Genomic DNA, 25,806 nt, shown 5'->3' on the forward strand with positions numbered 1-25,806 from the left:
ATATTATTGCAGTTAAAGTTGTTTTATACTGTATATTAATCATGTACCATCATTAAATTCAACTCTCTCACTCTTTAACATTATTATTTAGCATTTAAATTGATATGCATTTAAAAAAATAGTCATCTTATACTGCATGCTCAATACAGTGGTTTAAAATATTGCCACTGTCAGATTCCAAGGTTGTGATTTCCAATCCTGCTAAGGGCATGGTAACCAAATTCAGTAAAGTTGTACAGATGGCAGTGCCTAACATGTCTGTAGCAATTGATATAATTTTACCTGTAGGTGGCACTGAAGGTTTTGAAAAATTGCTGCTGGAGCAGCAGCTTGCAGCAGCGCTAGCAGGTGAACCTAACAGCTTCCAGTACTCACACACAATTTCTCCAGAAATTGCACATTCTAGTTATATATTATATATTATTTTGACGTTTTTTGGCGTCTAACTACTCCTGAATTTACTGTTTAGAGTGTTGTTAGGTGATGGGAAACGTTAATTCTGAAATCCATGAGTTAACAGTTTCCCCGGTAAACACACCGATCACCTGACCGAGCTCTGGGTCTGTGCCTGGACCCTTTACCTGCCGCGGTGGTGCTGACCTTTTCTGCCAGGCCTGTGAGCTGGCAGAAGCTCTATCAAGTGACCTATCTCATTGACAAGCGGCTTTTATTTTCCTGTTGACAGATGGTTTAAATTGCTAGCCACCTGAGTGGGCACCAACCTGTCAATCAAAGCGGCCACGTCTTTAATTATGCATAACTTTAAGCCTTAATATAATTTAAACGGGTGAGTTATAAAAAAAATCACCCCCATCACAGTTGTCATGAAGGGGGAAATTAGCTATAGAGACTAAAACCTTTTTTGTAACAGGCTGTAAACATGTTTATTTGTGCTGTAAAGTGGGCATTTTAACATGGGGCTTTTGGAGCCAGCCTCAAGTTCGAGGAACTGCAGTTTTGGCACTTCCGCGGTGGCTTCATTTTTCAGCCCAGGAGGCTGCGGCAAGGCTGTACCTCAGCCTCACAACAAATTGAAATCTCTGTGAACGACTGTAATGCTGCCTTCGAGTTCTTCTCGTAAGCCCATTCTTCTCAGATCGAAAGTCATACGTAATGGAAATGTAGTGGGCGCATGGTAACTTTTGATCATTAGACTGAATCTTGACTTCATTTTCTTTTAACCACAAACTGATGACACATCTTGCTTGTGCTATACATGCTATACATAACATCTGACAGCTGAACATACATCACATGGAAATCCGACTTTCTGACTGTAGTTTTAAAATTTCCGGCACTACCTGAAGACAGCATAACAGCCAATGAATCGGGTAGAGGGCTCGAAAGAGAGGGGTGGGTGTGACGTCATGGCATGGTGCCCCGTCCATGTTTGGCGAAGAAGAAGTTTGTACCTTTAGTGAAACTCTGGACACCATTCGTTTAGGTGACAGCTAGAGCTTAGGAGAAGCCAAAGTATTTATTCAGAACTTTTCATTTTGCTTTAGGGCTTGTCATATCAACGCAGCATTAAATAATGTTTTATGTAAGGTGACCTTGCTTAATTTGTCAGCATTATTAAGTAAACGTCATCTAAAAAACCTGGCAAAGACCAGAGCGGACGGTTCTGAATTAATGTCCCACTCATGTTAAAATGAACCGCGAATTACTGTGTCGCTCAGTAGCCTAGCTAACGTTCCTGGATGGCTTGTTTATTTTTCGTTTCCCACAATTAATAAATCGCCTCCTAATTTTTGGGAGAGACTCGCATCCTCCGCCGGGTGGTCTCGTATGAACCGCGTCGAAGCAGCGACGAGTGGTCGGGGGCTCCGCCAGCAGAGCCGGGCTTCAGGATGAGGATGCCCAGAGGAGGACGCCTGTTCCTGGCGACGTGCCTCGGCTCGCTCTTCGTTCTCGTGCTTTACTTTCAGAGCATCACCAAGTCAGGTAAGACCCCACTCATACTCTACCTCTTGACAAAAAATACTACACTAACCGTATTGTGATATTATTTAAATAACGCTTTTATATTTAAATACAACAGCGATACTGCTTTAGATATACCTTGGAGTGACCATACAGAAAGTAAAACTATAGAGTTTGTAGTACACACAAGTCTGCATTAGATTTACGTTAGCTACACTTGAAAATGGCACACTGGATTTATGGTTAGCAAAAAAGTACAGTATATGAATATTACAGGCTACATAGGCCTACATACAATATACTGTATACATACAATATAGAAGTAAGAACTAGAAGATAATAGAGTATGGTGGTCTTGCATGAAATTTTAATGCAGCATTCGGGCTTTTAAATTGGGCTGTGTGATCTTGCAAGGGTTGTGCATCTTTGGTAAACAATATGTTTGACACAATAGCAACACTGGCACACCTGTGTGTGTGTGTGTGTGTGTGTGTGTTAATGTGCATGTGTGAAACAGAGGGTATGTGCAGAGACAGCATGAAATGTTAATGCAATTAAGTATGAATAAGCTCACTCTGAACAGTGTACTGTTTTGAAAGCCCTCCTCTTAGAGAACCCCTGCATTCCTCTGCTTTAACCTTCCTCTCCTCTTCTTACCTCTCCTCTCCTCTCCTCTCCCTTTGTTTCCTGGGCAGGGCCTATTCTGGACATTGAAAGACAGATTGGCCCCCAGGGGACTGCAGGCTCCCAGGGAGAGGAGTTAGAGAGAAAGAGGTAGAGATAATTTATTTATGCTCACCATACATGCCGAAGAAAATGGCACATAAGCATAGAGGAGAGGGTGGAAGAGGGAGGGCAGGGAGCTCGATCAATGTGGGTTTTTGTTGAAATGAAAAAGTATTGAGATTAACTCTGCACAGCGTGCTTTGGGTGATGTTTCACAGCTTTGGTGAGACACATGTCAAGGCACATCATCTGCAGTTGTCATATGTGTCATAACATATAAAATATAATGATTAAGAGATAGATAGATAGATCATTACACCCATAATTTCACCCGAACTGTCTCAGCACACACCCGATGATGGAACAGTTCAAAAACACACAGCATTAAATCCCCTTTTATAGACCACCACACATTGAATATACGCTATGCATAGCTGTCAGTGGCACAAACCACATGTAGCCAAACGTACAAGCAACACACTTTAGCACTCCCATTGACCCCACCTCCACCAACTACTCAATTTATTTATTTATATAGCGCCAATTCATAACAGAAGTTATCTCATTGCACTTTTCCTATAGGTGCAGGTCTAGATTGTACTCTTTATAATATTATTTACAGAGACCCAACAAATCCCACCATGAGCATGTGTATATACCCTTACTGCTTGACTTGTTTAAGCTTGTCTGCTTTACAGCCCCTCCAGTAGACATACAGGTCACATGAAAATCATGTTGGAGCCACATCAGAGTGGACTAATTCACAGGATGTCAACAAATCACACGGCGTCCTTAATTACTGTGTATCTAGTCAGAGACATACAAAACCAACACCAATTTCTTGTTTAGTTCCGTATTAGCCGAGTCATTTCCATTCCTTTTCATTTCTCACTTCTACTCTGTTTTAATCTGACTGGAGCACAGTGAAGTGAAACAAGATAGAAGGAACCAGCCAGTCGTCCTTAACCAGAATAATCTGTTGAAGTATGTAGCCATATGTTATAGTATTTATGTTTTATTACTTTAAATAATGAAAAAAGAATGCCTAATTGACAAAAATGTGATTTATTCCTTGTTTATTAGTTATTCATGAAATATCAAATTTTTTATGTTTGAGATCCACATCAGTTTGTCAAAATCTCCTGTATAAAGTTATATCTAGTATAAGGATAGATATTGTGATGAATACAGTTTAAGAAGAACTTCTCCCTCATACTTAAGGAACAAAACATTACAACCCCGGGACTACTTTTAAAAGAGGACTTTTAAACACCAGTAGTTTTTAAAATGTATCTTCACAGCGTGTTCATATGCCAAATTTCCATACAGTTAGGATATTTGCACAACTGTGATTAGACAGCGTGATTTAGCATGGTTCAAGTGCTTTTCTTTATTGAGGTGTTGGAGGTTTGATGTTCACCCAACCACCAGAATATAGAGGATGAGAAATGTGAGTTTTATTCCAGTAATGTTGCCTGGTTGTTGATGGAGAGGTGGGTGCTTGGTTGGTGGGTGGGTGCATGACTTAGCCAAACAAAATTAAACTGTTGGCTGTTATCTGGTAAACCAAAATCTGTAACCTTAGCCAAATGTGATTTTTTGGAGAGGGAAACCCCCCTATGAACCATTTCGCTTTTTTAAAAAGTTACAGAGGATTGCAACTTTTTGGTTTTCAAAGAGTGATGGTTGGTTGGTCAATAAACCATCTTGCATTAGCTGTAGGGGTGGGGGGATTTCTTTTCTTAGATGCATCGCGATTCTCTATTGAAAGATTATGTCTTGATGCAGAAAAGTCAATAATCGGAAATTTAACCCCCCCCCCGCCACAGCGACCACTGCTGAGCTGTCATTATGTTACGAGGCAGAGCTCTCAGGATGTCTACTAATAAACCTGAGTTGCAGATCCCCCGGCACATTCAAGTCAGCAGTGATACACTTAAAAACAAACATTCCATTTACGACGGCATCACCTGAATGTGCAAGTTAGCGGAACACTCACATACAGTGACGACACTCGCATATACTGTACGTCATAGAGAATACCAAATTAAAGTATATGTTCAAAGTGCTTAAACCCCACTACAATGTGCCTTCACGTGTGCATTTTAGTCAGTTCGTTGTGTCTGCTCTGTATAACCGAGCGCAAGCTTAAATTAAAAAAAAAAATCTTTTTTTCTGCATTTTTTCTGCATTTACACCCCCAATGCAAGTTGCCTAACTTAACTAAAAGATAATGGAAGTAAATCCATCTGTTTATCTTAATTATGGATTGTTACAAATATGCTATGTTTTAAAAGTAGCAAGTAGTCACACAGTGAGAAAAAACAAATCATGTATAGAAATAAAAAATTTTGATGCATCGATAATTGTTTTATCATCGCATTGTAGCCCTCTGAATCGGAATCGAATCGTGAGATGCCTAGAGATTCCCACCCCTAACTGACTGTACGTGTCATTTTCCAGCCCGGTATGTTATGTTTACCTACTTCATCTACATTTTCTTTTCCTTGAAAGATATATGAGTAAGCTCATTTTCTCAAAAATTGTGCCATTAGATCAGAATCAGAATCAGAATCAGAAATACTTTATTGATCCCCGTAGGGAAACTCTTTCTTACAGTAGCTCGTCTTTACGTCAGTGCACACAGGAGAAAACGATATTATACACTATAAACAGGTCAGAAATAAATTAAGTAACATGTTGGTATAAGTATAAGATAAACTAAGTGTCGAGTACCAAGTGGGTTTACTGGTAGATGGTGAAGTACAGTATAAATACAATGTCACTAATTATGTAATAAATAATAGTAAAAGCGGAGGTGCATGTACTGTCGAGAGTAATTGAGGTATATCTGTAACAGTAAATAAGAAAAACTAACAAGGGAAAACTAATATTGCACTTGAGTAGTAAACAGAATATTGCACAATTATTATTAATTATGGCGGAGATGTAATGCTCAATGTCCAGTTTAGTGACCTAGGGTCAAACAGACTAATCCTTAGAGGGAGGAGTTAAATAGTTTGATGGCCACAGGCAGGAATGACTTCCTGTGGCGCTCTGTGGTGCTCTTTGGTGGGATGAGTCTTCCGCTGAAGGTGCTCCTTTGTTTAGCCAGCACGTCATGGAGCGGGTGGGAGACACTGTCCAAGATGGCGTGTAGTTTGGCCAGCATCCTCCTCTCTGACACCACCGCCAGAGAGTCCAGCTCCACCCCACAATGTTACTGGCCTTACGGATCAGTTTGTTCAGTCTGTTTGCGCCCGCTACCTTTAACCTGCTGCCCCAGCATGCAACAGCATACAGGATAGCACTGGCCACCACAGACTCATAGAACATCTTCAGCATTGTCCGGCAGATGTTGAAGGACCTCAGCCTCCTCAGAAAATAGAGGCGGCTCTGGCCCTTCCTGTAAACAGCCTGAGTGTTCTTGGTCCAGTCCAGTTTATTATCCAAGTGTACTCCCAGGTACTTGTAGTCCTCCACAATGTCCACACTGACCCCTGGATGGAAACCGGGGTCACTGGTGCCTTGGCCTCCGTAGATCCACAATCAGCTCCTTTGACTTTGTCGCATTGAGCTGCAGATGGTTCTGCTCGCACCATGAAACAAAGTTACCCACCACAGCCCTGTACTCCGTCTCATCACCACCGCTGATACATCCCACCACAGCAGAGTCATCAGAAAACTTCTGAAGGTGGCAGGACTCTGTGTGGTAGCTGAAGTCTGTGGTGTAGATGGTGAAGAGGAAGGGAGAGAGGACAGTCCCTGAGGGGCCCCAGTGTTGCTGACCACGCTGTCTGACACACAGTGCTGCAGCCGCACATGCTGTGGTCTGCCAGTCAGGTAGTCCACAATCCAGGACACAAGGGGGCGCCCACCTGCATCGCTGCCAGCTTTCTCCCAGCAGGGCAGGCCGGATGGTGTTGAAAGCACTGGAGAAGTCAAAAAACATGATCCTCACTGTGCTTGCCGGCCTGTCCAGGTGGGTGTGGATGCGGTTAAGCAGGTAGATGATGGCGTCCTCAACTCCCAGTCGGGGCTGGTAGGCGAACTGAAGGGGGTCCAGGAGGGGTCTGACGATGGGCCGCAGCTGTTCCAGCACTAGTCTCTCCAGGGTCTTCATTATGTGGGAGGTCAGTGCCACCGGTCTGTAGTCCTTGGAGCCACTGGGACGTGGCGTCTTCGGCACAGGAACGAGGCAAGATGTCTTCCACAGAATGGGGACCCTTTGAAGACTCAGACTCAGGTTAAAGACGTGTTGAAGGACTCCACAAAGCTGGGGGGCACAGGCTTTTAGCACCCCGGGGCTAACGCCATCGGGGCCTGCAGCCTTGTTCGAGTGGAGCCTCATCAGCTGTCCTCTCACCTGGTCAGCAGTCAGGCACACAGCAGAAGTTACAGGTGGGGAGGGGGAGTCGTCGGTCTGGAGAGGGCCGTTAGCCTGATGGGGAGGGGGAGCAGAGTACTCAGAGGAGATTGAGGGCCGACAGCAGCTGAGTTAGAGGGGGGATGACCAGGAGCCGGTGTGTCGAATCTGTTAAAGAACAGATTCAGTTCGTTGGCCCTGTCCAAGCTGCCTTCAACTCCTCTGCTGCCAGCCGGTCTGAAGCCAGTGATGGTCTTCATGACGCTCCAGACCTCCCTCATATTGTTCTGCTGGAGTTTCCGCTCCAGCTTCCTCCTGTACTTCTCTTTGGCCTCCTGATTTTCACCTTCAGGTCGGCCTGGATTGCCCTCACCTCCTCCCTATTACCATCAGTAAAGGCCCTCCTCTTGGCATTTAGAATGTCCTTGATGTCCTTTGTTACCCACGGTTTGTTATTTGGGTAACAATGGACCGTCTTGGCTGGGACATTGCAGTCCACACAGAAGTTAATGTAGCCAGTGATGCACTCAGTGAGCCCGTCAATGTCCTCTCCATGAGGCTCACAGAGTGCATCCCAGTTTGTCACTTGAAACATTCCTGCAGTGTCTCATAGGCCTCCCCTGACCATCTCCTCACTGTCCTTGTGGTCGCAGGCTGCCTTTTAACTAGAGGCACATAGCAGGGTTTAAGGTGAACCAGGTTGTGGTCTGACCTACCCAGAGGGGGAAGGGGGGAAGAGCTGTATGCGTCCTTAACGTTGGCATACAGCAGGTCCAGTGTCCTCTCCTCCCTAGTAGGACAGCTCACATACTGGGTGAAATTAGTCAGTGTTGTTGAAACACTGACATGGTTGAAGTCACCCGAGATTAAAATGAGTGCACTCGGGTGTTGAGTCTGTAGATGTGCTATGGCGGTGTGAATGGCGTTGCACGCCGATGCCGGGTTAGCAGAGGGGGGGATGTAAACAGCCACAACAATGGCATGTGAAAATTCACGTGGCAGATAACATGGCCGGAGTCCCACAGCTAACAGTTCAATGTCCGGGGTACAGATACTCTGCTTGATGGTAACGTGACCAGGGTTACACCATCTGTTGTTAACTAGAACAGCAAGCCCGCCGCCTTTCCGCTTACCGCTCCCGGTGTGATCCCTGTCGGCCCGAACAGTCTGAAAGCCGTCGATGGAAACGTTATGATCCGGATGAGATGTAAGATGAGCTAACTGGATTTTGTAATGCGTGCATGGGGGAATTGGGTTTCGCGATGGGCAACAACAACAACCGCGTATGTATTGAGGAAGTGGATCAGATGGTTGATCGCGGAATGTTTTGTTTTGTTTTGTGATTTATTTATTATTTTTGCTGTAGCTGCAACAATTTTGCCATGGCTGCCAATTACCAGCAGAAACACTGATATAGTATGAAGAATGTCCTGTACTTGTAAGTTGAACACAAGCATTCTAGATGTAATTTTAAAATACCCTGATGTTTCCAGTCTACTTGTCAGACAGAACCACATCTTCCAATTAAGCCTAGTGTTTAACACCGGACAGGAAGCGCATATTAGCTTCCATTTTCTGACTTCCTTTGCCAACACCCTGGGGTTGGCACTCAGGAAAAAAAATATAAGTCCTATTCAGCGTGTTATTTTAAACTCATTAGTTAAAGCTAGGGTAGGTGACATTGTAGAAACTAGCAAGAGACAGCTAGATTTTGAAAGTATCCAACCAAAAAAATCCCACCCCTTCCCTTCAGGCCTCCCTCCAAAGCCACTCCACCAAAACACATTTTCATTGGTAATGAGTGCATGGGCGGAGTGCATGCAGGTAGGTAGGTAGACAGGTAGGTAGGCCAGCCAAGAAATGATTGGATGGGCTTATTACAGGCCTGCGACAGACACAGATACTGGATTTTTTTCATTATTTTTTTCAGAGCGTTTGGTTTATTTATTGTTGATGTAAAGAGAATTTCAACAAATATAACAAAAAATATGCTTCTGAAATACATTACCTACTAGGGTTTTGCCAATGGCCGATACTGAAAGTGCAATAAAAGCTTCACAAGTAAAAAGCCAATAAGAGTACTTTATCACTATGACTAGTAGGCTATTTAAAATATTTTTTACAATCATACTATCTGCTCAATGAGGTAGCTTAAGCCTAGTGTTAACCGTTCCTGCTGCAGCTTCCAGGCCGTGGTCGTGAAGCATAGGTCTCTTAAAATGAACAACTAATTGGTTTCCTTTTTAGAAAAAGCTACATTTTTATTGTTTAAATTGCATACAATAATATTATCTGTCAAAACTAAACCCATTTAGTGCATCTAAGTGCCATATTACATTCTGGTACATTCTGCAAAAACAAACACCTTTTGCTTCAAAAAAGGTATATTTACTTAAGTTTCAGAACTACAAGTTCAACCTAACTACAGCTCAGACATAAGCCTTTAATGTCTTTATGGCATTTGTAGGAGGCAAAAACGAGTGGACAGGAACTGTGACTATCATAATAATAATAATAATAATAATAATAATAATGAAGCTCAGGCTTTCACAAATTGACCGCAGCATTTTATTTCCTGTGGTCAATATCTTGAACAAAACCTGGCTAACTTTGGGACATCATAACTGGCCACAATATTGATTTACGTTGTTAACCAGCTATTACATATAGCCATATTAACATAGCCTACATTCTTTACTAGCCTTCGTATGCCTTGTGTCGGGTCTGCTCTGTGGAATGGATGCGTAGACTGGATGCTTTCTGCTGAGATGCTGAAGCATAAACGTCGTGCTATTGTGGTAGGCTAGTTCAGTTTTACAATAGACAAACTGTACAGAGTTTTCGTGGACACTTCCTGTCGCTTTCTCTGGCCTGTCTCTTCTCTGTGCCCCTCGCTATTTTCTCACTGTATGTAATTATATAGATTATATGAAGCTCGATGATTTTTAGTAATCAAGTTATTTGAGGAATTGTTTCAGCCACCTACCACTAACCTTTTCCTCTGCTCTGATCACCAACACCTGTCTGCTCTGAGCGCAGCCATCGTCACTTGCTTGCTCACCCACACACTCACTAAGCACTGCCCTATTCCTTAAAGGAGCCACGCTACACTTATAACAATAGGCTATAGGGAAGAAAAGTAAAGAAAGACCAGGCGAGTAGGTGAGGATGAGCTGTGAATCGGCTCAAAAGTGCAAAAAATAGAAATAGTAATTAATATCCAACATACATACATATAAAAAGTATAAAAGAAAGTATATAAAAAAAAATGCCAATTCGGTAGACATTGCCCAACCCTATTACCTACCCTAGCTTTAAGTCATGTCATATTTGTTGCTCTATTAACTGTTATCTTTGGATTTTGGACTATTGGTTGGACAAAAAGACATTTGAAGACATCACCTTGGACTTTGGGAAACCGTGGTGGACATTTTTCACATTTTATAGACTAAACAATTAATCAATTAATCAATAAAATAATCAACAGATTAAACGACAAAGAAAATAACCGGGCCGAGTTTTGTTTGAGTTGAGTTTTGAAGGATTTTGAAGGAAGTTTCATCAGTCATATTGGCCAACATATCACCCAGTAAAGGATCGGTCAGCATCTCATGCATGGATTTAAAGTCATGAATTTAGATCATTGCTGTGCTTTGCGCTGTGTGCATTGTACTGTGCATCGTCATTGTGTGTATCGTTTGAGTGAATGTATATGCTACTATGCAGAGTATCTTAGCTCGGCATGGAAGGGTGGTGCACTTGTCAAAGGTGGAGGGAACTAGTCAGCACTTACAACATAAGTGAAATCGACACTTGTGTCAACAGTGCTAATTTGACAAGTCTTCAGCTCTGCTGTTTTGACACAGGAAACCATTTTCTATCATCACCCTGAGTAGCAAAAACAAACGAATTTTGGTAAGAACATGAGTGATGGTACCACTGAATTTAAAATGTACAACATTCTTAAATCAACCCTTGTTATGGTTATACTTGACGTGTTGTCCTTGAGCAGAACCAGGTTTGTGTCTGAGGTTTAGTCTTGGTAGAATCATAATTTCTGAACCATGAACATACTCTGTTCATGGTGCATTTTGCTCTACAATCACCTTTTCCACTTCACTTGCTAGGCAGTTGTACATAGCTTCACATACTAGAGGGTGGGACACCTCTTTTCTCTCTTTCCAAGCTATGGGAGTCAATAGTGAATAGGGGTGTAAGAAAATATTGATACATTTGAGTATCGTGATATTGTGATACTGTATCGATTCTCAAAAACACTATCCATTTTTAACCTCTTAAACCCGAGCACCCTTGGTACCGGGGGCAGCGAGTGCATCTCGCAACAAACACCATATAAGGGCATGCTAACCATGTAGCAACATATTCATGCTGCACACCCACTTAACGGAACAAAGCTCAGCTAAAAGCTCATGCTAACCATTTTTAGCTAAACGAAACACAAGTCAAACACCAAGCAACTGAGTGTGTAGCAAAAAGCATTCTCTGTCTGACACAGCACTCCTGATATCTTTCATTTCATCCATACAAACAACACCTCAAATAAATACTGACACTCCACAGATTCCAGCAGTATAAAATATGACCATAACTCACCAAATAAACCATTGAAGAACCATAAAAACAAACTTCTGTTTGTACATTTACAACTACGAATTGTGTCTTTCCTTTGCTGTTTTTGTAAGTTGTGTACTACTACTCCAATGTCTGGGGGTCATTTTGGATCCATTCCAGCCAGGCTGTATTTACTTGCATTGCACAGGGAAGGAATAGCAGTCAGAGGTCAGAGACACGACCGCGAGAGGACCAGCAGGCTGAACTGCCAAGTCCGGCAAATACACCGTGCTTGATTTCACCACCACCACCACCACCACAGACTGTATGTAGCTGCTAGCTGTACACACTTGCGGTGATCAAAACCGTACAAATAGTCATATTTTTCTAGATCTGGGTACAAAAAGGATCGAACGCAGGTATCATTTGACTGGAGACGTTTCGATACTACTTGGTACTGGGTTATTTCAGTTGATACCTTAAAGGTGTCGAGTACCGATACCCAGCCGTAGTCATTAGAGACCTTCACAAGGGCTGTGTCTGTGCTATGATGAGCTTTAAAACCTGACTGAAAACTATTGAAAATATTATTATATATCATTATTATTGAAATTACTTTCTCCAGCACTATTAAATATAAATGATCATTTAGAAATTGGTCTGTAATTACTGAGTAATAGAGGATCCAGATTAGGTTTTTTTCAGAAGCGGCTGAATAATTGCATGTTCGAAACAGTTAAGAAAATTGGCAGTCAGAGAACTGTTAATAATCAATAAAATAAAAGGACCAACAGGGAAAACCTCTTTTAAAAACTTAGCTGGAATAACGTCTAAAACACAGGTAGAGGATTTCATTTGAGAAATTATTTTACCTAATGCTGAGGTGTTAAGAGTTTGAAACTAGGTGAGGGAAACAAGATTATTGTTGACGGTGAGTAGATTTCGTGGATCAGATGAAATTTGAGACAGAATGCTCTCAATCTTTCTAATAAAATGGGCTGCAAATTTCTCTGTCCAATCATTACCTTCTATATCTATACTGGATAGTCCATTGAGAACAGAACTGATAACCTTGAATAAGACTTTGGGGATATGGTTATTTTTGGATATTATGTCAGAAAAGCAGGCAGATCGTGCCTCTTTTGCTGCTGTCTGGTAGTTTGCCATATATTCTTATCGTGAAGTATCGTGGATAGTTGCTGACTTAGTTATCTTCCATTTGTGTTTAAATATTCTGCATGGTCGTTTCAGGGATCTGGTGTGATCATTAAGCCATGGGGGTGGGGGATGTTTGATTTAAGCTTTCTGGTTTTCATTGGAGCAGTGTGATTGAGAGTGGAAAGACAGTGAATGTTAAAAGAGGTTAAAAATTTATCCGGATTTTCTGGAATTTTTGCAGTGGGAATACCCACAAACACGCTTATTCACCCCCATATACACCCATTCATACACATACACAGTGTAATCCTGTAATTGAACACACCAGCGCTACTTTATGCGCATGCATGCACGCTGCCACTTATTATCTGACTTTGACATCAGTGCGGCTCCAGCACTTTGACCATATGCTTAAATTCTGTATTCTATAAGATATAAGTGATAAACACTCCTATAGCATTAGTGCCTAATGCTTTGGCATGGTCCGAATCTGCAGCGAGAGGCTGCCTGAACGCTGTGGGGAGAAGGCCTCGCCTTCCAGTCTGTTTTTGTCTCGTTCTGCTAATCGACACATTCAGGTGATGCCATCACAAATGACATGTTTGAAGTGTATCAACAGACATACCCGACTTCAGTTGAACAATATCAGCATACAGTTTGACACTAACTGTTGCCCATTTTCACTGTAACTACCTGGGAAACCATAATGCTCCCATACAGTGGATTACATTTCACTGTGATTGTACCTTAATTGATTACATGTGACAAATAAACTAGATTGATTGATAGATTCATTGAATATCATAGGAGAATCCTTCAACTCTGGTCTCTCCATTCAAATGGCAGCGACACTACATGAGCTTGACTAACCTGGCTAACCAGGGTAAGCTTACTAGCTTGCTACAGCTCATAGACAACAACTGGTGCACTGCCAAAACTGTTCTGCGCATACGAGTAGTAGACATAAATACACTATTTTGACAGTAATGGCAGCGAGCTACCACGCAGGGTGCTGGCCTGCTGGAGCAATTTGTTTTGCCCAAGGACACTCACACATGTGGATAGGAGGAGGTAGGGATCAAACCACCAACCCTGTGATCAGTGGACAACCTGCTCTACCTCCTGAGCCACAGCTGCCCCCTGAGGTAGTAATTTAATCCAGAAATCTGTTACAGGAATGTTTCTGTTGCATTCTTGATTTGAAAGAACTGTGCAAGTGATCATAAGGAGGGTAAGAGTAAGATTACAAGGAACTGCCTGCCCCACTACAAAGGATATCACTTATCATAAAGTCATCTCATCTTGTTGGTCTAAATATCACCATCTGTAGCACTTAGCATGTGGATGGTGTGACACCTTTAAATCAAGCTACGCTCCAAACAAACACAAAAAGTCTATCGGCCTGTTACTCCTGATAACCCCATTGTCTCTTTCTGCCTTTAATTTATTTTCATTTGTGACATCCTATTTTCTCTTTCAGTCACTTTTAGTTGTACTGTGAAACAGACTTTTATATACGTCAATCAAATTACTTTGTGGTTTTCTTGCAGCTCATGGAAACTTCCATTACATGGCCCTCATGAAGACAATCCTCCATTTCAAGTGCAATTATGTGTAATTTTACCTCTTTAAGTAAATATTTACATTATCGAATTATCCATGCTATTTATCATGATCACAGAAGGGAAGAGGATTTTTTTTAAAAAGGGAAGCTTATTTGCCAGCAGAGGAGTGTAAAGATTTGTCTTGATTAAAAAAAAAAAAGATTAAATAACATTAACAACAATTTTTTTTTATGTATTGGGCCCACACACAGTGATAGCATTTTAGTATACTTCTTAACAAACTTTGTCACTAGCTTTCTGTCAGCTGATCAGTCATAAGATAGTGCTGTCTGTTTATAATGATCCAGACCAGTATACAGGCTTTATAGAACCTTGTTTGTTTGAGAATATAACATCACCATGGCTTCACATGCCTGATAGACTAGAACTAGACAGACCCAGGTTCAACGTGGACCCATTGTGTGTATCGTAAGACTGGGGCTTCTTCTGCTCTTTTTCAACTGTCTGTATTGTGTCACTTCCTGGGTCTGAGAGGAAGTGGTGGTTTTCTGGTGCATGTGATAGAACACATGACAGAAAAAGATGTGGTTTATGATGATCAGAATGGAGTGGCCTCTGAAATGTACTTTTGAATTTCACAGAGAAAGCTTTGATGCATTATAAAAGGATATTAAAAGCATTCCTGAGTTATGCTAAACTTTTTATACACAACAAAAGATAGCACTGCTAATGGAAGAGAACCTCTAGGCTGGCTGATGTCTTGTGCTGTCAGTAGTCTTAGAGATCTTTATATATAGACTCGTAGAACTTAAGAAAGAATGATTTTAGCTGGATTTTATAGTAAAGTTTATAGAGTTACATATCTACAAATCAAGTGGAAAAATCCTATTTCTTTAAAACAGAGCAACACACAATTGGTATCGATCATAAGTATAGATACTGCAGCCATGCTACTCTCTGTGAGACTGTGCTACAATGTGGTGGTTTGAGCTAAATGCAAATATCAGCATGCTAACATGTTAGGGGTAGGTGAATATTTATATCACTGTATATTTTTTCTTTTTTTGCGGTGACAGTATTACAAAATTTAAAAGGGATACTCCACTCAAAACATGATTCTACCTCTTTTCACTCTATTGGCAATGTAAGGGAAAATGTCTTAAGATTTTTTTTTTTTTTAGAAAAAATGTAATGTCATTCATTCTCAGATTTAGTACAGTAGTAAATGCTTATTTTGAGTTATGATTTAACTGTATTGCTGAGCTACCTGGATCTGAGCAAAAAAGAATATCTGGGAAAAAAATGCTTTGAGTTTTTTTCACCTCTGAATTAAAAGGTGCCACATAATTTAATCTGAGCTACCACAAATACACCAGCCAAACTGGGAATTATACTACACTTAATTTAAATCTCTGAAGAAACTGGAAGTTGATATATCCTTTTACATCTCAACTAGATTACACAATTTGAAAAACTTTGAGTTCAAACTGAGTAAAAAAAAATTGTGAAAATTATCCTACACACTATAGCAATTTATACAGAAACTGCAAAATGCGATTGTCAAACAAGAAAAATACAACTTCAAGTTGTGTATGCTGCAGAGTGCAAACATAATCAGTATTTGTTATTTATAGTGTTATTTTTGTAAAAGCTGCAATCCCGCTCCATCTCCTCCAGGTTGCTCCAGAAAAGTAAAGCACTCCAGATGAAAAGAAACCTTTTCACATGTGTGTGGCTTAAGGGTTAGAAATAAAAATAAATACATAAAGGAATACTAATACTATACTAAATATTAGTCATTAGCCTCTCATTATTACTATTTTTATTAATTCTCTCTCTTTCTCTCGCCACTCACCCTGAGTCTGGTTCTGCCTCTTAAAAGAGAGTTGGCTGAATGGCTGAAGAAGAACAAAATGAAGACTTTGGAGTGACCTAGTCAAAGTCCTGACCTGAATCCTATTGAGATGCTGTGGCATGACCTTAAAATGTCAGTTCATGCTCGAAAAACCTCCAATGTGGCTGAATTACAACAATTCTGCAAAGATGAGTGGGCCAAAATTCCTCCACAGCGCTATAAAAGACTCATTGCAAGTTATCGCAAACACTTGATTGCAGTTGTTGCTTCTAAGGGGGCCCAACCAGTTATTATGTTTAGGTGGCAATCACTATTTCACACAGGACCATGTAGGTTTGGATTTTGTTTTCCCTTAATAATAACAACCTTCATTTAAAAACTGCATTTTGTGTTTACTTGTTTTATCTTTGACTAATATTTAAATTTGTTTGATGATCTGAAACATTTATTATCATCAACAGGTAAACCCACTTGGTACTTCACACTTATTTTATTTTATACTTATACCCACTTTGTACTTAATTTATTTTCTGACCTGTATTATAGTGTATTATATTTTTTTGCTAGTACTTCTATTCTTGTGTGCACTGACGTAAAGGCGAGCTACTGTGACAAAAGAGTTTCCCCTTGGGAATCAATAAAGTATTTCTGATTCTGATTTAAGTGTGACAAACACGCAAAAAAATAAGAAATCAGGAAGGGGTCAAACACTTTTTCACACCACTGTAGTTATCACAAAAGGTCTCAGTATTTCTAACGTTGTGGTGACTGATGTTGCTCTCTCTGATCACTCCTGTGTTTTTTTCAAGATCAAAAAGTGGATGATGGGATCCCTCTGTTGTTCTAGTGGCATGTGTCTATTCTGAGTGGTATGTCTCTGTTGGTTTGTGATAGGTCGTTCTACCGGCTTATGGCACTTAAACAGTATGTCACTCACGTTCCACTGTCATGACACTTCTCACCAGCATGTACCGAATCTTATCGACATATGCCGCTGCTTATTATGATATGCAAATGCTGTGTGCAACTTATAAACGGCTTATCGCTCCAATTTCACTTGCATATCAGTCAATCAAGTTTATTTGTCATATGCTGTGTCATCAGCAAGAGGTGTGTCTGCCCACCCTCACCACCTTTGGTCTGCCCATCAGGAAGTCAAGGATCAACATTGTTGGTCTTATTTCTTTGGTCCTGTCTTCTGTTCCTCTCTTGTTTATCTTGTTTGTCTTGTCTGTCTAATGTCTTTATTCTTTATATGGTATTATGCTTATATAAACAATGATGTATGTGTACTGTGTAATTCTGTATAAATACATTATTGAAGAAAAAAAAAAACGGTTGATTGGTTAGACAGTAGGCAAACTGTTGTGGGTCCAGTGTGCTGGGTAGTGAGGAGCAGATGTAATCCTTGACCAGCCGTTCAAAACACTTCATCACCACAGAGTTGAGTGCCACTGGGCGGTAGTCATTCAGGCAGGCTGGTCTTGTTTTCTTGGGCACAGGAATGATGATGGCCTTCTTGAAGCACGTGGGTATGACAGACTGAGCCAGGGACAGGTTGAATATCATTGTGAACACTGGCACTAGTTGGTCAGCACATAGTTTGAAGACCCGCCCACTGATACATCTGGTCCTGCTGCTTTCTTGGTGTTCACATGTTTAAAAGCCCTCCTGACGTCATGCTCAGAAAGGGTGACAGGTGTGAAAAAAGTTGTTTAGCTCACTTGCTAGAGACGCATCAGCACTTGACAAGGAGGGTAGGTAGGTGGGTGGGCTTGTAATCTGTCATAGTTGTTAGCCCTTTCCACATGCTTCTGGGATTGCCCGCCCGGAATTGTAATTCCACTTTTGCCATTTTTGAATGGCGTGTAGCAGTGATCCTCGATGATCTCGAGGAGTTAACGGAGATGCGACTAGGTCAGTGCCTTCTAGATATATACCACTTATTATGATAAGCAGATGCTGTGTGCGACTTATAAATGGCTTATCACTGCCATTTTTTTCTCCTGTGTGCACTGACGTATAGGCAAGCTACTGTAACAAAGAGTTTCCCTACGGGGATCAATAAAGTATTTCTGATTCTGATTTCACTGGCCTGTTACACCTTTTACAGTTTGCTCCTGAGTCCTTCCCTCCAGCCGCATTCCCACTTCCTTAAACACATTCATTGCCATTCTTGTCCTGTCCACCGAATGCCCTCTGACTTTTTCTCCTGTCCTAATCATCTCACTCCAACATCCAGCCACTTTCTCCTGCCCTGCAATAACCTCTTTCCCTCCAGTCCTAGTCACCTGACCTTCCACCTATTTCCACTCTCCCTCATCTGCCCTGCAATCACTGCATTCGCCTCATTTCCCTCACCTGAGCTTCCCCGCCTACCTCCTCACCTGCATCTCATTCCCTCATCAGCCACTCACCATATATACCAGTCCAGATCCTTTTGTTCCTTTGCCAGTTTAGTCCTAGTTGCCATGTGCCTTGCACTTTGGTTTTTAAGCAACCTCAACCTGACTTTGCTGCTTGCCTGGACCTGAATCTGTCTGCTTGTCAACCAGTACCAGAACCTGCCTACCTGTACTTGCCTGCAAGCTCATTCATATACAATAAATCATTGATCTGCACCAGTCTGCCTGATCTGTCAGGGTCCAATCCCCATTGCCTTGCACAACCCACAGTGACAATACCACTGTCCACCTGCATACCAGTGGTGTGCCACTCTTGTTTGTGTCATATGCTGATTCTTATTATAGCACTTTGAGTAGTGGTCAAAATTGCTGCTATTCGACTGCCATTATTATTTACTGGTATGGTCTGCTGCTGACTATTGGTATGTCGCTGCTGTTTGCCACATGAAAATAGTATCCACCAGTAGAAATGCAACTCTCCGCCCCAGTAGGTACTGTGTAAAAACTTGTATATAATGCCACAACACTGGAAGATATCCACTTATTGAAGACAACTGTCACTTTTCTGATGGCTAAACCAGTGGAGCTAGCCGTATGGCTAAGATAACAACAGCAAGCATTGAGTGCAGTCTTGGATAAAGGTTTGTTTGTTTGTTTTGTTTAATGTAAGAAGTGGTATGTCAGTAGAACATAAAGTCAATGGCCAGTGGCATATCTGCTGGTGGAACAACAGAGACATATCTTTTTCATGTAACACACAGGAGCGACATACCAATAGTCAGCAGCGGTCCCAGTAAAGAATTGACATAAGCCACTGGGGAGTAGTATATTGCAGTGGAAGAGGAGTGAAATACCGTTTTCTTGTGCCATAAATTGGTCAACAGCAACGACACAGCACTAGTCAAAGTTGCATACCACTAAGAATAAATGGCACTTAAACAGTTGCACACCACCGGTATGCCGGTGGACAATGGTATCTGCTAGTGAAATGGGAATTATAAACCATTTATCGTCGCTCACAGTATCAAACTCAAAACAGGAGCTTGATCATTTTTGCTGACAAATTAGCTCTATATTTGACATTTACTTTACCATTTTCCTGTCTTCCTGTCGAGATATCAGTATGGATGAAACACTTAAGTGTTTCTTCTCCATCATGTAGTGTTTATGCTTAAAAACAGCCAATAAACCATTAATATGAGTAGAACCTCCACACATGTCTCTTGACCTACTTTCCAGCTTCCTGAGGAAGCATCCTGAGTTTGCGGAAGGCTTAGCTGCTTAAAATGTCAACTGCAGTGCTGTTGACTGAGAGCTTAGACACCTCATTCATTATATTCAGTTCTACCTGGAACATATATTTCTATGCTCAATGGGCTTTTCTGATTCTGAACCTCTAGGATGTAGTATACTTCTTTCTGTGACATCTTAACCTTTCCTCTTCCTTTCTCTTCAACATTTTATCCTAACAGGAATGCACTGTAACTTTGATTCTGAGTGCTGTGTAAAACATTTTATCATTTACCAAACGTTGTTTTGCTGACATATAAAACACAACATGTAACAGATTTACTGTTATGTTATCCATTTCGCATTTTCACATAAATCCTGTGAAAGTGAGAAATGAACTGGAACAGTGGGAAGTAGAACTCTCCTATTAATGGTGGGGTGTTTTTTTTTCTTTTTCCTGCTGCATAGGCAACTGAAAAAATGGAGAGCAGCTGTAATCACATCGATGTTTGTTTGGTCTTTCTAACTGTAGAACCTTGTGTGAAGACAGGCAGCAGACGAGGGAAAAGCAGGAGAAGTCCACTGCAGACCCTCTACAATGGAGACCAGGTGAGAACACACACATAAAACATCTATTTGTCAATCCCTTAGAGGCTTTGCCAGCTTTGTAATGATTCATTGTGAGCTCAATACACCGCTGTGCCTAAGTACAGCATCACAGAGGCGCTAGCATGGCTGTAGACTCGTAGTCTTTCTTTAATTTAATGGGTTTTCCAAATCTTAAGTTTACTTTACTTTTACTTTACTTGAGCTCCAACACAAAATCTACCACAAAATTGTGTATTTGTTGTGATCGCAGATATCTGCTGTATGTCTGGGTTTATCTAATTCAAGGTCACATTTACTGAAATTGCATTTCACTTTTTACATCTTAAAAATATAGTGTAGAAGCAGCTTGTTTGTCCAGGTTTTAGGTCTTTGCAGATGTGAACCACAAACATTACATTAGCTATGGAAAAGTTACTGACATTGGAGAACAAGTTTAGTAATATTCCCAAATTTCTCAGAAAATCTAATTTCATGACAGTTTTGTCATGTCAGTTTAAGGCTGGCCTGTAGTGTAGTAACTTTTAGGGTTACGGCAGCGGCGGATGGCCGCCCACCATTGAGTCTGGTTCTGTCCAAGGTTTCTGCCTCTTAAAGGAAGTTTTTCCTTGCCACTGTTGCCAAATGCTTGCTCATGGTGGGATTTGTTGGGTCTCTGTAATTAATATTATAAAGAGTACGGTCTAGACCTGCTCTATAGGAAAAGTGCAATGAGATAACTTATGTTATGAATTGGCGCTATATATATAAATAAATAAATAAATTGAATTGAAGTTACATTAACCTGAACACTGAACTATCTTATGTTGCTTATTGTCACATACCGTTTAAGGCTTGTATATGATTAGGAGAATTGATTTAAGGCCATTGTTGAGTTCACCTTGCAGCCAGAGTAATTTTGGATTAGCCTATGCAATGCAGTAGCCATTACACGTATCCATTACAGAATTTCCACTCATACTACTAGAAGCAGACATTTCATGTCAGCACAAATACCAAACCTCCTACAACCAGGTGGCAGGATTGAAGGGGTATTCCAGTGATTTAGTATTACAATTGCATAAAGTTGGGGGGCTTAGAGTCCATTGGAGCTTGGTGAAAATAACCCTGATAATGTCATCAGGGTAATTGAAGTGTTATATTGATTATTGAAATTTTTATGATAACAAAGTATCTAATGACAATGTGACAACAATGCAACAATGTGAAAGGGGTCGCTCGTAGTGATGACTGTACAGAGAATTATCACCTGAATCTGCAGCTCACCTCAGCTTTACTTTATAGCGAGTTTCAACTCATTGTTTCGAATGGCCTGCAGCTTTAACGTTTTTGGCTGTACCAGGCAGTTGTTTTCAGCGAAAAAGCTATAAAAAAACAACTGAACACTATATGATTAGCACCAAATGGCAGACAGACACAGTTAGCAAATACATAGGGAATGTAGTGGAAGATTTAGTAGCTAAAGAGCCAGATATTTCCTTCAAGCATTGGTAGAGACCAAAAACAGAGCTAGAAGAAAGTGAATATTGGACTTCCATTTGCCAGGTGGCCAGAAACACAGATTCAAATGAATGATGATGTTGTTATGAAACTGCTGTTATTTTGTAAAATATAAGATAAATGAGAAATACACTCTTCTCAAAATATTAAAACTCACCTGAATTTGGCTTGTGATTACTAAACAGTCATATATGTGTTGCTCTGGTTACACAACTTGCCTTCAACAAATGTCAAAAGGTTTTTCTATTTCTGCTTCTTCCTCCCTCATTCGCACATTTGGGCCCTCTTTCATTGGTCCTGCATCGTCTTGATCACATCCCTACAAGCAGCTGGAGCTGTTGGCAGCTCAGAGGTCCCTCCAAGGCCGCAGGGAGCTGTTGGGGCAGGCATGTCTAAACCACATGAGGAAGCGGCAGGTTCTTTCGCCTGAGAATCTCAAACACCTCATTGTGGATGATAAACACAACCTTGTTTACTGCTACGTACCCAAGGTTGGTTACCATGAGTTTAAGCAGTGCAGCTGGAATTCTAGAACAGAGGTTTTCAAACTGAGATGCGCCTTCTTTGGGGGGTAATGATAATGTGTGAGATGAAAGAGGCCGGTGCATGCCGGTGTTCTAAAAACAACTGGAAGTTAAATATTGTAGTTTGGCCTGCTGATTTGGCTCGCAGTTTGCGATTTTTTAGATTCAGTGTGACTACACTTTCCAAGAATATCATTATCTCAGATGTCCTTTACGTATAAACAAAACATTGTAGCCCATAGTGTAAGTCACTGAATCCATGGCAACATTATACCTCGTGTTGACAAGGAGGAGGGTTGAGAGGGTGCAGTTGTCCTGATTTTGTGTTGGTGGGCCCCACAGTGTGAGACTGAAAACCCCTGTTCCAGACTACAAAATATTTTGCCATAAGTGGTTTTTAAAATGTTATTCAGTTGATGTATTTATAGTTCAGATTGTTGAGATGCAAATTTGTTGTAGTGTATAAACACTGCCTCTCTCACTTTTCTCCATGTATGCATGTGTATTTTGGTTTGAAAGAAATCGTCCTCCTTTTTTTTTTTTTTTCTTTTTCTTCCAGGTAGCCTGCACCAATTGGAAGCGTGTTCTTATGGTCCTCACCAGTGACGGCCGCTATACTGACCCCCTTGCCATCCCTGCAAATGAGGCCCATGTGGCAGGTAACCTCCGCACACTTTCTGAGTTCTCAGTCCCTGAGATTAACCAACGCCTTCGCAACTACCTCAAGTTCATCTTCGTGCGGGAGCCCTTTGAGCGCCTGGTGTCTGCCTACCGGAACAAATTCACTCGAAGCTACAACACCGCTTTCCACAAGCGCTACGGAACCAAGATCATCCGCCAGCACCGGCCCGATCCGGAGCCTGAAGCGCTAGAGAAAGGGAATGACGTTTCTTTCCACGAGTTTGTCAAGTACCTCGTGGACCCTCGGACCCAGCGGGAGGAACCTTTTAATGAGCACTGGGAGCGGGTTCACTCCCTCTGCCACCCCTGCCTGATCCATTATGACGTAGTGGGGAAGTACGAGACTTTGGCACCAGATGCTCAGGCTGTGCTCAGGTTGGCTGGAGTGGAGGGGACGCTTCAATTTCCAATGTCTGGTAAGAGCACCAGGACTGATGGCAACATGGCAGCACGCTTCTTTAAGCATATCAGTCCCTTCTACCAGAAGAAACTGTTCAACCTATATCGAATGGACTTCCTGCTCTTCAACTACTCCACACCAGAGTACCTCAGGACTCGCTGAGGGGCAGAGATAAGAGGATTGCCATCAGTGCACTGTTTTCCTTTTTAAATCCCCTTCAGACTTTATGTTAGTGATGATCCATGGACTCATCCCTGCCTAGAGTGGTCAATCACAAGCACTGACTTGTTACTATGACTCCAACAAAAACGAAGGTCTGTGGCGAAGGACTTGATTTTCTGGTTTCAGTGAATGAAACTGTCTAAATGAAACCACATTTCTTCCTGAGAAGAAAAGTCAGTTTGTGCTGTAATCTGAGAAGCATCTGTCCTATGTTGGTTTGCTTTCCAGTTTGTAAACGATGTGTTATTTTGATGTTTAACAGAATGCAGAGGGGTTGTTCCCAAAATTTTAATTTTGTTGTGTGGTCATGTAGTATGCCGTACCAGCATCCCTGCAGTGCCCACTACCGTAAAAATTCTCCCATGGCTTGTTTTTCTGAGAATTAATGAGCCATAAATTTAATCCCACTTCAGAGGAGCAGGTTCTCCTCTTGTATGGGTATACAGGTGAATGTGCTGACTGTGAAACTGAACACAGCTGATTCAATCAAAGCACCTACAGTACAATATCTGTGTGTGGTAGTAAGGATTAGGGCTCATGATTTTGTGAAAATCTTATGAAAGAAAGGAGGGGTTTCTCTTGTTCGGTGAAATTTTATTTATTTTTCTTTTCTTTTTAATCCACCTACAGTCATCTCCACTACAGGGCATTGTTCAGAAAATGTGACGGAATTTATGGTAATAATATGGAGGTTAATGTCAGAAAATGTTTATTAATGGCCTGTACTGTGAAAATATTAGTTTTAACAAATGTCTTCATACAGTCTTAAATGTTTAAAGGGGAATTCCACCTATTTTACACATCGAAGTCCGTTTACAGGTGTACTGCAAATGTGATAAAGAGCCTTTTGTGGCTCCAGAGCATAAAAATCACATAGTCTGATAAATAAATTGCACTTAAGTCAGTGTCAGTTGAGGCTGAAGACTCAAATTAGAAAATGAAAAAAATCTGGGCGTGTGGAGTTAGAATTGAGCCTACCAGACCACTGTTGCCCGCTCCTCAGAACATCTTGGGACTACCCTGTTTAACAAGATACCAATCTAGCCTGGGTGAATTTGAAACATTTAATGATGGGATTCATCTGGACCTGCCACCTAGTTATCCCTGAGAATAACAAGAATTCACCACAACACACAAAATATTTCCATTAAAAAACACATGCCCCGCAGTCAGGATATTAGTTCCAGTTTTGCTCAAAAAGCGTGCTAGCGCATGTTAAGACAAGTTGGCATTGAACTAGTAGGAAACTGTTTAATTCCATCTCTTTATCTTCCAGATTTCTTTAATAAAATATTTATCTTGCTGAAGAACACTGTTAGGGAGGCCCACTCTGGAAAGATTGATTTTTCTTTTTATGCCTGCAGTCATGCTTTGAAAAGTGCAATATCTGTGTGAGTATCTGTAATGTGTTATAAGCTGTCTTTATCAATTACTTCCTCTTATTCAGTCTGTAAATTTGTGCTATAATACTTGCCACATTTTATTTTTCTGTCTGGCTGTGATTGCAGCCATAGGTTACAAGATTGTGTGTAGCAGTGTGATTTTAAGCCATAATTTGCAAGATGTGACTTGCTAAAACCCAAACACCCTTCATGTTTTGTCTTCCTAATGGCTCAATGAAATGCTGCACAAAATGTTTTACTTTTAATTTCCTTTTTTCCTGGGAAATACAGAATACATATAACAAGTAACTTGTACTTTCAAAGGGATAAAACATACTGTATATCCATATAAAATGACCAGACGCTGCTGTGTTTGAACACAGCTAGTCAGACATCTCCAGTCATTTCTGTAGAAATGTTCCTTTAGTCATACCTGAGACTTGGTGAGTTATTGTGAAATAGTAAACAGAGCACAATCTGAAAGAATCTCTCATGTTCCAGTTTACTTGTGCCATAAAACTGTGAATGTGATGACTGAAGTGCACTTGCTGATTTGACGGTTGACTGGCTGGTTACCTTGAAGTTTAAACAAATACATTCCCTTAACAGCATCACTGGGTGTGTGTGTTTATGTTTTGTTTGTTTGTTTGTTTGTTGTTGTTTTTGTTTGTCATCACAGACAAAGTTGAAG

General features: G+C 41.1%; 1 protein-coding gene across 5 annotated transcripts; it reads left to right on the plus strand.

Moving 5' to 3' along the window:
* Positions 1-1,064: 1,064 nt before the first annotated feature.
* LOC122882381 (carbohydrate sulfotransferase 11-like) lies at positions 1,065-25,726 on the plus strand. 5 transcript variants are annotated; one of them, XM_044209698.1, is made up of 4 exons: positions 1,065-1,944; positions 20,269-20,409; positions 22,233-22,397; positions 22,990-25,726. In XM_044209698.1, exons 2-4 carry the CDS (start codon positions 20,281-20,283, stop codon positions 23,671-23,673), a joined length of 978 nt encoding a protein of 325 aa, XP_044065633.1. In that variant the 5' UTR covers positions 1,065-1,944; positions 20,269-20,280; the 3' UTR covers positions 23,674-25,726. The 5 variants fall into 5 exon arrangements, with proteins under 5 accessions (XP_044065633.1, XP_044065631.1, XP_044065632.1 ...); XM_044209696.1 differs by having other exon boundaries at positions 20,351-20,409; XM_044209697.1 differs by having other exon boundaries at positions 1,066-1,944; positions 20,351-20,409; positions 22,236-22,397.
* The last annotated feature ends 80 nt before the right edge of the window (positions 25,727-25,806 follow it).

The sequence above is a fragment of the Siniperca chuatsi genome, linkage group LG10, assembly GCF_020085105.1.
Source record: "Siniperca chuatsi isolate FFG_IHB_CAS linkage group LG10, ASM2008510v1, whole genome shotgun sequence".
Classification (NCBI taxonomy): Eukaryota; Metazoa; Chordata; class Actinopteri; order Centrarchiformes; family Sinipercidae; genus Siniperca; species Siniperca chuatsi.